Raw genomic sequence first — 15,825 nt, forward strand, 5'->3', positions numbered from 1 at the left:
ACAAGTAGAAATTGATCCTCTGACCTAAGGGTGCGGATGGGTTGGTATTGTTTCAATTTATTTATCAGATATGCTGGTGCCATCCCATGCAAACATTTATAGACCAGGCAACCAGTCTTAAATTTGATCCGATCTTCCACCGTCAACCAGTGTAGTGATCGGCGGAGACCAGATGTGTGAGTGTTCTTGCCTACATCAAAAACCAATTTCACTCCAGCATTTTGTGCTTTTTGAAGGCAATAGATTTGATTACTAGGTGCTCCTGCCAAAAGTCCATTGCAGTAGTCAAGGTTTGAATTGACCAACGCCCCCACCACCGCCGCCCGATCTACTCAGGGCACATAGGGTAGAGCATGGCGCAAAAGGCGAATATTATAAAATACAGACTGAACCTTGGCTGAGACCTGGGCATTACATCCCAAATCACTCAGCCAAATACAGCCCAGATTCTTTACTTTGGTGGAATATTTGAGGCTGGCTCACAGAAACCGGGGCGGAGGGGGGTCATTTTTCTCCATCAAGGAGATGTTTAGGGCCAAACAATATCACCTTCATTTCCCTTGGGTTCAGTTGCAGCCAGTTTTCTTCCATCCATGTACCTATTTCTTCGAAACATCTAGTAACCATGGCGTTGTCATTGTGAATCACATCAGTTATGTGTGTGCTTATGGGCCTTGCAACAGGGGATGTCGAGTTAAGATGATCATCACTTCCCACATCCACTGAATTTCAAGGTTTTTGCTGTGTTCAATCTGATCACCTTAACTGTTCCTTAACTCCTTAACTAAACTTTTTTCAATGAATTTACAGGGTTTTGTTATATCATAGTGAATTCAAGGACCACAAAACTTGGCCTTCAGCCATGCCCATTGTGCATGTTGCCCCAATAGGTTTCTTTAGGGCACACTATAGCCACATCCTTTAGCCGTGTCTATTGTTCCTATTGCACCAATTTGTTTCTTTGGGGCCCCCTAGCCATGGCCAAAGGCCGTGTCCACTGTTCATAGTGCACCGATAGGTTTCTTTAGGGTCCACTATGGCCAGTGGCCATGGACTTCGGCCATGGTCCACTATTTCTATTGCACCAAGAGGTTTCTTTGGGGCCACTAATCATGGCCTTTTACCATTCCCTTTGGCCATGTCAGCTGTTCACATTACAGCACTAGGTTTCTTTGGGGGCCCACTACAATTGGCCATTGGCTGCCGCCTTCGGACGTGTCCACTGGTCATTATTCACCACTAGGTTTTTTATAGCCCACTAGCCATGGCCTTCAGCTTGTCCACCGTTCCTATTGTACCAAGAGATTTCTTTGGGGCCCACTAGCCATGGCCCTAGCGATGACCTTTGGTTATCTTGCGAGATTCCCCAAATATTACCTCGATAATGCAAAACCGTCTGAACTGTAACTGGCTCCCTAGAACAACTCCAACTGCCCAATTTCACATGCTATCCACTTCCTCCTCCCCACTACTAGCCTGATGCAATGTCATCCTTTTTCTGCCACCAAAAAGCTTTTTTTTAAAACTTTTTATTTTCACACAACCCTGGTACACCCTCATCAAGAAAAACGAAAATTGACTATTTCATTTGTGAAAATCCTCTCTGCTGCAAAGAACCATGGGAGATATAGCTGAAATTATGGGAGAATGGGGCACCCCAGTCCCTGTCGAATATTTTAAAACTTACCGGATGGAAAAAAAGGACACATCTCCCAGAAATTAACTTAACGCTCTGTGCCCAAGTTGTTTCTTATTTGTTCCAAATCCATCCAGTGCGTTTTGCGCTTCAGCACACATATGTTTGTCCCTTTTTTCTACGGGAAAATGAATGGGAGTAGGCTATGGGAAAATAAATGGGAGTAGGCCAAAAACAGCATGTTTTGCTTTCTTAATAACCTCTTCATTTATTAACAAATCTTTCCCAAAATGTCCAGTCTTGGAGGGGGAGGGGGATGTAGGACAGGTTTCTGGTTTGGAAAATATCTGCCAACTCCATCATGCAAGTTAAAAGTTATTAGCAATCACATTTTTGGATTTCCTATGGATCACCTTAACTATAGTATTGGGACCGCCACACTATAATTTAAGAAGTCCTTTCAATAGTGATACAATACAAAAAGCACACATGATCATCACAGCCAGTATTTGAAAGGTAGTCATGGGAAACATACCCAATCTAAAATGGGAAGAGGCAGTCTTGTTACCATTTGGGGCAATTGCAGTTAAACTTTACTTTTACTGAAGCCTCAAGTTATTTTATTTTGGAAATGTTACTGCAGTGGGTTTTGTCTTGCACCCACCTGGGGTATGTCTGAATGATTCCCCCTATGTTGAAGTCACAGCAAGAATAATAGAGCGTTATAGTCTGAGGGAAGGGTCATTATCCCAGGATAAGGAATCGCTTTGCCTGCGGCCATCACTTGAGTGAGGGTTATTATACCAAGCAAGAATTACTCTTACCCAGGTCTACAGTGGTAATAGCAATACATGTTTTGGAGTTTTGGTTCTGAAGTAAAAATGTGACTCTAAGAGAGAGTAAAGTAAATGACAAACTAAATTAGTAAATTGAATGTGATTTATTCTGTAGTACATAATAGCATGGTTGTCTTTGTAAGTTAAGCACTTTAATTGCAACTTAGTTGAAGTGGACAAGGTTTAACATCAGCATGCGTTAGGTGCCTTGTAAAAGTAAATGTATTTCTTCAAGAAAGTGAAAACATTGTCAAGTGGGGAACATGAAATGACTTGTTGAAACAAATATTGCCTGGAAATTGCAATGTTGTTTCCCTGTCTGATTCTGAACACAGACTGTACAGAATGCAGTCAATACCAATAGTTATTGACCTCATTGTGAACATTCTGATTGGCTGAGAGGAGGTCAATAATGATCTCCATGTGTTAATAATAATTAGGGCATAGAAAAAACAATGTCACTTGGGGCTTCCTCACTAGACCTGATCTGATTGTAAACTCATGGAATAATAATATTATCATTATTGGTTTATCTATACTTTTATACACGATTGACTCGCACAAAACATGTACTTTAACTGTAATGCGTATTGCAATTCAATAGAAAAGCCTTCAATAATCCCTGTCATGCCTTAGGCTACATTGTGGTTTATTGCATGTACAAACAAGCATTGGCAGTGCCAACAGTTTGGGCTTGTGTGTATGCATCACTTGCAAGGCACCATAGTGCTATTAACTGGCCATTTATGGTAGCAGGTGCCAAATGGTATGAGTACCTCGGCATCTAATAGCAGTGCCTGGCAAATGCCTAATTCTTACACAAAAGCTAAAATTGTTGACTTTGGAAATGCTTGTTTTTAATAGGCCTTCAGTGAATGACACACAGAGTGCTTATAAATCGAGCGGCTAACAGCCCACCTGATAAGACATTTTAATTATGCCAGTTGACTTTTTACACCTCCAATTAAGTCATTAACTCTCAGAAGGAAAACACTGGCAGGCACTTTGTGTGCAGAGTTTGATGGTAAGGCTTGATTAAAGCGAGTTCATAGAGTTCCCATGAGGAGATGTTTTGGGCGGGGAGAGGCAGGATCTGGGTGGGAATGGCCATAAGGATAAGCATGACTGTGGGCAGTAAATCGGTGGGCAAATAACTCAAACAACACCTAAAAACTTTATGTCCCTCCCCATTGCTATTTCTCCCTATCTGTGCACTAATGCAATCGTTTTAGCGTACAGGTGTTGCAAGCAATGCCTAATAGCCGAAACTAAAAATGGTCCAATGTGCAGAAGTTAATAAGAATGGGATAGGGTAAACATTTCATATGTCCCTGCATTGCTTCAGGCTTAGTGTGCTCTTTTGTCTTAAACTGAATGTTCCAGACATTTGTCTTGCTGCATTCTCAAAAATTGTTATACCATGTGGTGAGTGGGATTCTCCCTTCACATGGGGCGGTTTTAAGGAACCTAAGCACAGGTGCAAGTGCAATTAGCACAGTTTCTTTAAAATGGAAAGCATCGCTTTGTGATTAGCAGAGCACAGGTCGAGTAAAAATGGAGTTGGGTGTCATCAGCAGCCTTTTTTTTTAAAGTTGGACACTATCCCACTGTGTTTTTTCAAAAAGTTTACAAAAAATGTTAACTTGCTGCACCCTTTTCAAGGAGCGGTGCCACCGGCCAGGATCGAACCCAGGTTGTGCGGCCCTACCATGAGACATTTCTCCACAAGGTATCCCCTAATATGCTGCTGTAAAATGTCTCATATCTACAGTCTGCTACACCGGACACATTTGTTTCAGATTCTTAAAAATAAGAGGTTTGCAGCTCTTGCACTTTTATATACTTAACAAGCATTTTTATCGGAAAATCTGTTTTCTTGGAAAATGCTTATTAGTTCTGTGTACTTTCTTTTATTGAGAAGACAATTTGAAGACAACCTGCATATTTCACTTGGGAATGTGTCCAATCTCTCTGACATCACTTCCTATTGTCTAGGTCAGCGTACCCCCACTTTTTTTGAGATCTTGAACCCTGGTTGTTAGTAGTGGGCAGTCCGTGATGATGATGGCGAGTTTATTGCTTGAGGTTATGGGGCACACCGTTGATGTTGACCTCCACAGAAACATCTTGGAAGCTTGTCTTGCTGTTCATTGATCAGTGGCTGCAATTGTTCCCATCCTAGGTGACCCGGAACAAGTTGAGTCCCTTTGAAGATACAAGAGCACACAATAGCTCCTGAAAATCAAAGTCCCACTCTATTTCCGTTCTCGCTCATGCTTGGCATTGGCGCTGAGTGGCAACCCGCAACGTGGCCGCCGCGTCCGCCCAGCTGTCCACTTTTTGGTTTTTGAAGCTTTATTTAAATCAATGATTTAATTTAGCTCAGTTCACTTGTAACAATTACATTCTAATCAATTGTTTCCAGAAAAGGACACGCTGAAATGTGTACGTTTTCTATTGGCAGTGGTTATGTTATTTTATTTACGCTGGTATTACATGACCTCAGTGCCTTAAGTGGCACTACAAAATGAGCAGGGCTCATCGAGGGGGCGTGGCCTAACGGCGGGGGTCCTGCTGGCCCTTTAGGCCACACCCACCGACGAGCCCCGGCTCAATGGGCTACTGGCATCCCTACCAGGCAGTCTTTTGTAGAGATCACCACCCGCTCCCCATGTGGCAGAGGGTGCTGATCTCTGACTTTATTTTCTAAAGGATTGCCTGGCAGAGGACAGCGCCTCGCCTACTCAGCCTTAATGTTGGCGCTGCCCCTCGCCAGCTGGGGAGGGGCAGCGTCACCATTAAGGCTGAAAAGGTGAGGCCGCTGGAAGCAGAGGCCCTGTTCCTTAAGACTGAAATTCCTGCGAGTCCTCAGGAGCTTCAGTATTTAGAAAGCAAGGCCTCTGCTTCCAGCGGCCTCACGTTTTCTCCATAATGGTGGCTCCGGCCCATGGGCATCTCTTGCTTAAAGGGATGCCTCGCAGGTGCGGCGCCACCATTATGGGTGAAAGTCATTTTTTTCTGAAGCCTGAAGCTCTTACACACGAGCGAGAGCTTAAGCCTATAGAAAAAAATGCCTTTTCGTGTAGTGGCGGGGCAAGATAAATTATGCTTTAGACTGTGTTCAAGGGGGATCAGTGGTCGAAGGCGGGAGCAGTTGGGGGCGGTGTTCCTCCACTTAAAAAAAAAAGTGTCACTGTCCCTATACTTTTATTCTTAAAAGAAACCGTTCCGAAATTGTTTATTTTTTAAAATAACAGTGTATGAAGAAGCTGAAACTTGCACTTCAGTGCACTGCACTGAACATTCCCTTAAACAGCAGGTGGGTTTGTTTTGGGGGTTTGGACTCTGCCTGGGAGGGTGCGTGGCGATGGAGTTTGTGGAGTAAGGGAGCAGGCCAGAAGCAACATAGTTCCACTTCTTTTCGTACACCTCGATCACTGGCGTAGAGGGTGAGGGGGGGGTGACGCATCTAATGAAAACAGCCTTAGGCGAGGTGTTATTGGTGTTATGTACGCCTGATAGGATCTAACACTTGGCGTTGAAGGCGCGAGGATGCTGCATTACGGGACTGGGACAGGTCTTGGTGGAAAATCTGGCCCCATGCATGCAGTTAGGGCGATACATGTCGGATTCTGCGAGCTGCATCTAAAGGCCCGCCTGGCTGGCCGGCTAATAAAGCCGCAGTGACGAGCCGTGTCACGCCGGGAAGCGCATGCGGGGGGGAGCGGGATCCCTCGCGGCCTCATTTTGTGTAGGCCGCTTTGCGGCGTGATGGATTGTTTCCAGCCAAGGACCTTGCTTGAGAAACCAAAGAAGCCACAATCTTTGAAGCCACTAGCCCTCGTGCTAGCAAAGCAGTTTTAAAAATATGAAATCAATACGGAAGTCTACATTTAGATTTCAAATAAACAAAAAAAAACGGCAAAGGTATTTTAGCAAACTTGCATTTCGTTCCGTCGCCTCGTCCGTTCCTCTGCCTTTCTAATTGCCCTACTGGCATGCTGTTGGTAGCCTTCAAAGGGTTTGCTTAGCAAAATATATCGCACCACAACTTACATTACACAAGGTGATATGCAGCTCCCGCGGTGCTCTGTTGGTGGCATAGTTGTAAATACAAGTCAATTACTTGCAGATGAACACGCTCATCGTCGTGACTTCAGTGTGAAGTGCTTAGGGACTTAACCACACGGGGGGGGGGGCGGTGAGGTAATGGATTAAAGAACACTGCGGCATTATCCTGGGCTTTGTTTCAGTGCTGTACTCGAAACAAATAAAAAGAGCATTACCGCTGTGCTCGCTGTCATGCTGTCCGCCATTACGCATTCGAGGGGCGTCGGCGTGCAGGATGGGCTCCGCGCCAGCAGTGCGTATCCTCAGGTAAACATCGAATTCAACTGCGCAATGTATGTCTCGAATAACGGGACGTTTTTATTTTCTTAGCATAGCCGGGTATTGCAATTTGGAGGAAGTTATAACATGAACACATGCCTTGCAGTGCAAGGTTTCTTTTTCTTTTTCTCATGGGAGTGGGGTTGCAGAGGTGATTGGTGGAACGCTAGTTTGTGGCGATTAGCACTGATAAGCAAAACAGAAAGACATCACGATAGGACACAGGAACCACCTTCCGTATGCTACGAGGCATGACCGACCAGTTGTGCATGCTATCACCCAAAAAGCATTGCTAATGATTGTGCTTTTTTTGTTTGTTTATTTGCGTTTCCTCTGGTTCTTTTATTTGAGATAGAAATGGGCATGCACCGGTTAAATATATTGTTGTATAATGTTCTTGTTTCGGGTAACCAGCATACACAATGATCTCTCTCTGTCATTTGTCCCTTCTCTTTTCTTGAATGGGTTAATAAAACCTAACCGAATACGGGAAAAGGGAATTGAACACGTCCACTGTTTCCACTTAAAACAGGTCACAACTCAAGTGGAAAGTTCGGTTTCCCATCATACTACTTTGCATTTGTTGATCACATAAAAAGGTGCATGTAACATGAAAGTCATGTCGACATGCAGTTTTTCTATGGGTCAAACCTGGACATGAACCACACAACAATGTTCATAAAGGCACACGCAAGTGGAAGAAACACCAGCATTCGTCGTGCGGGTCGATTAACAGGCATGATCTTCATGAACAGATTGTTATACATCTGGGGATTAACCCCTGCAAAGCTTGCCTTGAGTGGGAGTGGGGGAGGGGTGCAACAGGCAGACCAAAGCACATCCCCGATTTACAATGTATGTGCTTTGGTCGGCCGCAGATCAGGTGCTCTTTCCTCGCGTTCTGGCCACCCCATGACTGACGGGAACCAGGAGGACGAGAAAGCACAGTCCAGATAGTCGCCTGGACAGTCGCCTGTCTACATTTCAGACCCCAAAATAGAAACGCCCATCCTTATCATGAGCAGTGTGCATAGGCCTTCCACCAGCCTACTTGCCCAGGCTTCTTGTTGGTGTAACTTAAATGTGTTGGTGTGAGCCATGCTCAGTGCTGTCAGTCAGGTGCCTTGGTGCTGATAGGCCCTCCCCATCTCCTGCGTAGAGTAATCCCATGGATAATTCTGGTTTGGCACTCGTCCACCCCCGCCCCCTCATCTGTCCTGAATTCTGTCCAGCTCTGAAATGTGAAGAACTATGTGCATCCTGGTAGGTATTGTCTGAGAAGAGCCCCGAAGAGATCGTCTCCAGTGTTTATGTCATTGTCCAAGTCTGTGGGTTTTTCATGTGTGAAATATCGGCATGGAGCCAGAAGTCTCATGGCCCGTCCCATGCGCTTGTCGGTCCATGTGCATATATGTAATGCATGAATACCCATCTGATGTCTCACCATTGTTCTAGGTCCATTGCTGATGCATTATGTGAGAAATTGACGCCTGCCCTGCAGAGGCCAGATTACAGAAATGTTACACATGTGTAAGTGCAACGTGGCACAGTATTAGCACTAGAGCAACGTTTGCACTAATTCTAAAAACTCTGGGACCTATTCGGAAACCATTACATCATGACAGGTACAGTCTGGCATGTTACAAGCACTAGGGCAGACGTTGTTGCAGTGCAAAAATGATACATTTTCAGAGCATTTTTGCTCAACTTTGCCTTGATGCAAAATTGCATCAACAATTTATATTTTTTGCACTGGAGCATTTTTTGCCCTGCCGGTTATACCATCCCAAAATGCACTTGTCACAATGCAATGCTTTTCTAATATATCCCACTGTTTTGAAAAATAGGGCAAACGTTGCCCTAGTGCTAATACCGTGAAACACTATGCTTTTGGTATAGAGTTTATGGAAGGGGAATTTGATCACCAGATGGTCCATTCAGAGATGGAATTACCCCCATCCTTTTATTCTTTCATAAAAGTATAATAAAAAAGCTAGGGCGTTGACACCCTGGGAAGATGGAAGTTCATCACACATTGTCCAGTGGATGCCTCATTATAGTTTATCTTTGGGTGAGGGCGAGCTGTGCTGGATAGGTAGTCATTTATAGACCTACCCACATATCTGCTTCTGGGTTGGGAATGTGGTGGATGAGTGTCATTTATTCCTGAAACCATTCTCCATGGAATGAGCTGTGGCCTTGCCATAGTTTATCTTTAATGGACTGACACTGCATCTCTCCACTAAGTGCTTCGCCTATTCAAATAAGTAGACAAAGGACATGTTGTAAATGTTCAATGCTAAACTCTCACTGAGTAGGTCCAGTCCAAAGAAAAAGAAAATGCCCTTTCTGGGTAGCATATTTTTCAATCACTTATTTCAGAGTTGTTCACATTTTAAGCAAGAAATATACACATGAGTAAACTAGCAAATCAGCATAGGAATTGTTCTTTCTGAACATGGAGACACATCAGACTCTGTGCTTTTATCTGAACTTATCTTGGTTTCATACTGTACTGTAAGGTGATGGATGTGATTACGTAATTGGGGAGTAGAAAGAGAGACACAATATCAAATCAGGGCATTCTGCTGCCATGTCTTCAGTTTTTCATGGTTTCTAGCACAGGTCAAATGCCATTCTGTCCCATTCTGGCTTCATATACGTGCCCTCAGAGATCATACAGGAATTCCGACACTTGCACAGGACATTCCCTATAAAATGGGGACATCCCCCTTGGCTGTGACCCATGTCTTACTACTGAACATGTTTTGGTTCAGTTTCTCATTTGATTGGGAAATCACATTATAGATAGCAAATTGGCCTGACGAGTCGCAGAGAAGCTTAACACCTCTACCCTCCCTTCAGGGGCTCAATTGCACACTTCTCCATTCAATGACACCATGCTGCCTTGCGATGTTGTTTCTGGAATTCACGATTTATATCAAACCAATATGTCAAGGGTCAAGCACTGACTGCAACCATTCAGAGGAGGGAAGATGAACGTGCCATTAATTTAGAGTGCACTTGTTGGCTTCTGCTGCAATACAGAAGTCCATTATTCCTCTCTGCAAATGCTGAGTCCGTCTGGCGCACCACCAATGCATGACTGGTGAATCCAATGCTATTGAAAACGGTGCCTGTTATTGGGGGACAGGTGAACCACAATACATTACATGTCCTGCCCTCCCAAATAGGGCAAGTGAATACAATGGCACACATGATGGGAGATTTCAGAAGCTTCAGGAACGCAGGCCATTCCCACCAGGCATACACTAGCTAACATATCCCAATATATAGCTGCAAATATGTGACATTCATGACGTTTGGCAGTTTAGCTCAAATGGAACCCACAGCTTCTTTTGAAAGATTAATAGGTGCATTTCTTTGCAGCAAATTGGGGGAGCGCACATTTGAAAAATCTGCACCGCAGAAACTAGGGTTTATGAATACTGATGTTGTCATCATCCAAGTTAGATCCAGTGATAATGATTTGCTAATTCCAATGTCGTTTCTAATGCAAGTATACATTAATATATCTACAATATCATTCTAGCTTGAGGTAGTCACTGTACCATGAAGAACTGTTTGTTATTCCTTTCCCCAATGTTTGCTGTGTTTTCTTAATTGCATCAGTAAGAGTCCAAAAAAAAGACATATGTGTAATATGCCAAAAAAGTGTACAGTCAGCATTATGAAAGGCACACATACTCAGGTTGTAAAATAACTCTGATACTAATTCAGTGGCTTAACGTTTTTCACCGTGTTTGCTTTGCAGACCACTGATGACATCTTGGTGGCCTCTGCGGAATGTCCGAGCGATGATGAAGACATTGATCCGTGTGAGCCGAGCTCAGGTGGGTTAGGTTAGTCAACTTTTTTATTACCTTTTTTCTTTACATTAATCTCGAGCAGAATGTGTCATATTTAAGTCACAAGGTCTAATCAATGCAAAATATTCACAGTGTGAATGACGTTTATTAAGGCTAAATATGAAATTTGGAGTGCATAATATAGCCCTATAGAATGGGGGCCATGTCATTATCGTGGGATAATGACCCAACAGCAAGTTATGGCCTGAGGCGAAGCCACAGGCACTTAGGAGAAGGGTCATTATCTCAAGCTATAGTGATTCCCTCCAAGGTTTATGCAGCCATTAACACATAGTGGAAATAGCTATTCATGTTGTGGAGTTTTTGTGGTGTAGCAAACATTTGACTTTAATAGTAAAGTAAATGGACAAACGCGTGCTCTTATTTTGTAATATTTAAAGTTTGTATTCATACGTTAAGTTTTTAAATTACAAACTGTGTTATGCTGCAGCAGGTTTAACATGAGCATGCATTAGCTGTCATGTAAAAGTAAACAATGTTTCTATAAGAAAGTGAAAACATTTCCTTTAGCTTTCTCTTGGTGTGTTTAATAGGATGTTGCAGCAGGAAAAGATCCTCCCAAAGAGGAAGTGTCTTGTTGAAAAAATGCTCATCTGGAAATTGCATTTTTGTTTTCCTGTTTCATTTTGAACAAAGAATGTAAAGAATGCAGTCAATACGAATAGTTTTTGATGACTTCACTGTGAACGTTCTGATTGGCTTCGAGGCGGTCAATGTCAATCACCATGTGCACATTTACTTTATAGAGTAGAGCTACTGGTTTATGTTATTTATAGAGTGACTGCACTACAACCAGTCTCTAAGCGTGGGACCGGTATTTGCACCTGTGTTGCTCTTCGTTGTTTTGCTTCCAAGACAAACACGCTGCCCCTAAGCTATCCTGCCAGACACGTGTATATATAGTAAGGCTCTGGCCCTCCCACCAATGCCCTCTTAAACTGATTGTCCACACAGGGGCCTTGGCTGCTTTTCCAGTACCAGAAAATGTGTTGCTATACACAGTAACATACATATTTGAACATGAAAGCCAGAAACCATAAGCCATCGCACATCAAATGAATGGAGATCTTTGGACTATTTGGAATATAATGCAGGAATCAGAAAACTATTAATACTCTTGTCTTGCTCACTGACTATATTCTTCTTTCCTTACATATCTACCGTAAACCAATCTGCATTGTATCAGTTTGCAAATATTAACAGGCTACTCTCAAAATGCACGACAGGTTTGTTATGTGAAGTCAATATACACATCTACAAGGAACCAAACAGTGTTGCATAGCATATCATGTTGTATTTTTAGTCTTAATCCATTCCCATTGAAAAGTATCACAAAGTGGCATCACCATCCTGCTGTATTGTTCAACCTAGCAGAAAATGATCTATACCGGGATTAATCCGTCTAATCTGCTACCAACAACAGGTTACTTGGTCTACACATCTCAGAACACTGTCAAGTGTAAAATTGAAGAAGCTGCCAAGTGGAAATAATGTAAACATGCCTCAAATGCAGAAAGGGATCACATAAAGAGCACCCCTATTGCTTCTCGAGCTGTCAAACACTCTAATTTTAAGTGTTAAGGGCATATATGTTTGTCTTGAATTCTAATACGAAATCATTGTAGGCTCCACCCACTCGTGCAGTTAAGTTGGTGTAACCATTTGATACAACAGAGACATATTTTAATGATCAATTCTTGTTCTTGCTTGATGCAACATTTAGCATTCTGTATGAAATGCTTTGTATAGATAATTGCAAATCTAGCGCGTGGCAAGTCCAATACTGATATATTGGATTTGTCACGGATTTTGAGATCTATAGCAAAGCAATAAATGAGCTTCAATGGGGTTGCCATTTTTTTTAAAATAAATGATTATGGTCTAAACATTATAGGACACCGTGACAAACCGTTGTTCCAGCAAGTGAAGAGTAGACTGGACTATTTTATTCACACACCGAAAACATGTTCCTAAACATGTGTTGACCTTTTTAAATATTCAGTGTCATGAGTAATCGCTTCTGTCAGAACAGACAATATTACTTCACACTGACAAAAACATCTACCAATTTAATACTGTGTTAGTGTATGATTGGTGGAAAAAACAAACCTTGCTATTGATTCAAGTAAAGCTATTTCACGAATCACATATTTTAGTGACACTCCTCCATTTACAGAAATACACCTGTAAAAATCAATATTGTTCTTTCCTAACAGTGCCACTGTATTGATTGTCCTACCTAAATGTACGCATATGCTTAGGCACACATAGAATTACAGATTGGGAGCCACATAGAAAAAGGATATCCATACATGGCAGATATAGAAGAATAATGAGTGAAACCGTTGTAGTCATTGCTAATAGATGCACATAATACCAATCTTAATTGTTTAATTTCCTCCATCTCATTGCAATATGGGTTCCATTGTCTTCCCGTTCACACTCATCACACGGTTTTACACACACAACTTGTATCAAAAGACAATGGGCCTCATTCCGAGTACGGCGCTAACCAATGGCGCTATTAACGCCTTGGTTGACGCCGTACCCGGACCGGCAGCGCCTTGATGGATGGCGGAATCACCGCCCCATTCCAAGGTTGGCGGGGCGGTAATCCCCCATTCACCAAGGCTCTTCCCCATTCCCAAATGAGCCCCCATAGGGCTCAATGGGAATGGGGAAGATGCAAATAACGGTGACCGTTCATTACGGTCACCGTTATTGGCTTGGAGGCCCCTTTGCGCCCTCGACTTTAACACCTGCTCAAAGCAGGCGTTAAGGGCGAGGGCGCAGAGGGAACTCAGAGTATGGCGGTAAGGGAATACCGCCACCGGTCTCGTTACCGGTGGCCGATATCCCTTACCGCCATACTCGGAATGAGGCCCAAATCCTAGATATACTGGTGTAACACTTAACACAAGCATATCATAAACTGCATGGCGTAGCATGCACCAAAGTGTTTTCTTGTCTATCTTTGTTAAAATGACTTGCATTATGTGATCACGAATATGCACATTCTTGCCTTGGCCTTGATCACAAATCTGATTTTCTTTGGGAAACCAAACCAGCTCCATATGTTGTACTACAAACTCATGTGACTGACTGTAATGGCAACGTAGATTGACCATTGATCTGCTATGCTAAGTCTTTAATTAGATACATGTTTGTTTTCATACTATATTCACTGAATCTTTTCTTTGTTTTTAAATTAAATTCATACATTTTTACCTACCAAAAGACCCAAATCCAAGCTGACAAGCATGTCAAATCTGTCTAAAAATATGTTTATAATCACATGGCACTGAATTCAATATGCAGTGATTATGAAATGGGCACTATGTGAAACAATTCCATATGTACCTCTTGCCAATTGTTTCTGAATGAAATCGAGGCAAGACCCTCAGTTTCTGTAATTAAAGTGATATATGTAGTTTTCAAAATTTCATCATCGTTTAAATCAATGCCATTGTTCATCTTTCCTCTTCTGAACGTATGATGCACACGCGAACTCGAACAATTGCTTTCAATTTCCCAAATTCATTTCTACTAATTTCTCCAGTTTCAGACAATACCATTGTTCCGTTAAGTTTTGTCATGTCTATTGCATATCTGAATATGCAATGATTTGTTTGATTCAAGTAAAATAGTCTTAACTATAAGAACATGTTTGTTTCCAGTTAATATTGTCATGCTTAGATTCCATCAACTCGCAAAAAGAAATTGGATTTAACTCTAGATTTAAAAATAAATACAAGGGAATCACACACGGAAAGGAAAAAAAGCTTCTCTTAGGTTGCAATAGTGTGTGGTGTTGTAATAGATGTTATAAGCACAGGTTGGCATGTTTCAGATTACATTTGAAATAAGGATAAACAACAATGAAAAAAGATAGAACAATAATTCTCTTCAAGTGTAGGAGCGGACCAGCTTTGATCCGCAGATGATGAAACTGTTATCTCCTGAGAAACAGAATCACATATTACACAATGGACAGCAGTTACTGAACAAAGCCCAGTTTTTATTTTTTAAATGTTTTATTCTTCAACGCTAAGACAGCAGTTCATGTGAGTTAATGTGAGTTAATTTCAAATATATGTGAAGTCAAAGCATTTGCATGTTCTCTGTCTTGAAATATAGTCACATCTTCAAAAAATAAAAACAATAGAAATATTGGTTTAGATTGGTAGGCAGCAGTGCATATAATCCATATACCCTCTGATGGCCCCATACCTACTCGTTCCCACTAGGATTCTAGATTTCCTATTCACTGTTACACATTCCCAGTATTTGCCTCAGGCCCTTAAATATCCTGAAACACTATGGGCCTGATTCATGGAAGTGTTTTATAATGGCACAATCCCATAGGAAAACGCTCTGTGAATCAGGCCTATGTTTCTTAGAAGCATTTTTGAAAACATATAAACAAAACCATCTATCAAAACTACAAAAAAGTATATGTTGTTTCTATGAATCACATTCCTATAAAATGAAAACTGTTTATAAAACTGCTAAGGAATCTCATTGCTCTAAACATTTGCTGAAGACATTTGTATGCAATCTACATGTCATAGTTTTAAATTCCACCAAGTGTCTCAGAACATATCGTTCTACTATTTTAATGCCAACAGATTGGGTATCATTCAATTGTGAAATAGAAGCAGCTTTGATAGTAACAACGCGTGCTACAAATGGAAAACGAAGCAGTAAAAAACCCTGTATAAAAACAAGGTTTCGCCGTGTGGAAATATTCAAGCTTCAAATAAGATGTCACATTTTCATCAGAAATAATGGGAAACCTTTTACAGTATTTGACCTTGACATGTGTAATGTTGCCCAAGATATGATGTGCCCTTTGCCACACAACGAGTGGTTGTGTGTTGCTCGCAGCACACTCACGTTCGTTGTGTTTTCCCATGCTGCTTGTCTAAAAACAGAAGGGAAAAGAATTTACGTAACTGTGGCCGTCATCTTAATAATGTGATTTCAGCCACTGTTTTGTTGAGCATTTGAAAACATTATTACTGCATCTATTCATTTATTTCATGACTCTCGAAGCATTTCTAATTTTTTATAA

At 41.9% G+C, this 15,825-nt stretch overlaps 1 protein-coding gene across 31 annotated transcripts in view; it reads left to right on the forward strand.

Moving 5' to 3' along the window:
- Window positions 1-15,825, forward strand: part of NRXN1 (neurexin 1) — a 2,019,102-nt gene that overhangs the window by 1,983,957 nt on the left and 19,320 nt on the right. For 18 of the 31 annotated variants that reach the window (XM_069608380.1, XM_069608367.1, XM_069608382.1 and 15 more), the window contains one exon: window positions 10,637-10,724. In XM_069608380.1, coding sequence (XP_069464481.1) covers window positions 10,637-10,724 — 88 coding nt within the window. Of the gene's footprint in view, window positions 1-6,718; window positions 6,850-10,636; window positions 10,725-15,825 lie in introns of those variants that run through there. The other 13 variants (XM_069608381.1, XM_069608369.1, XM_069608384.1 and 10 more) reach the window with 3 other exon arrangements.

Source organism: Ambystoma mexicanum, chromosome 4q, assembly GCF_040938575.1.
Source record: "Ambystoma mexicanum isolate Mex_15411 chromosome 4q, UKY_AmexF1_1, whole genome shotgun sequence".
In the NCBI taxonomy this organism is placed as follows: domain Eukaryota; kingdom Metazoa; phylum Chordata; class Amphibia; order Caudata; family Ambystomatidae; genus Ambystoma; species Ambystoma mexicanum.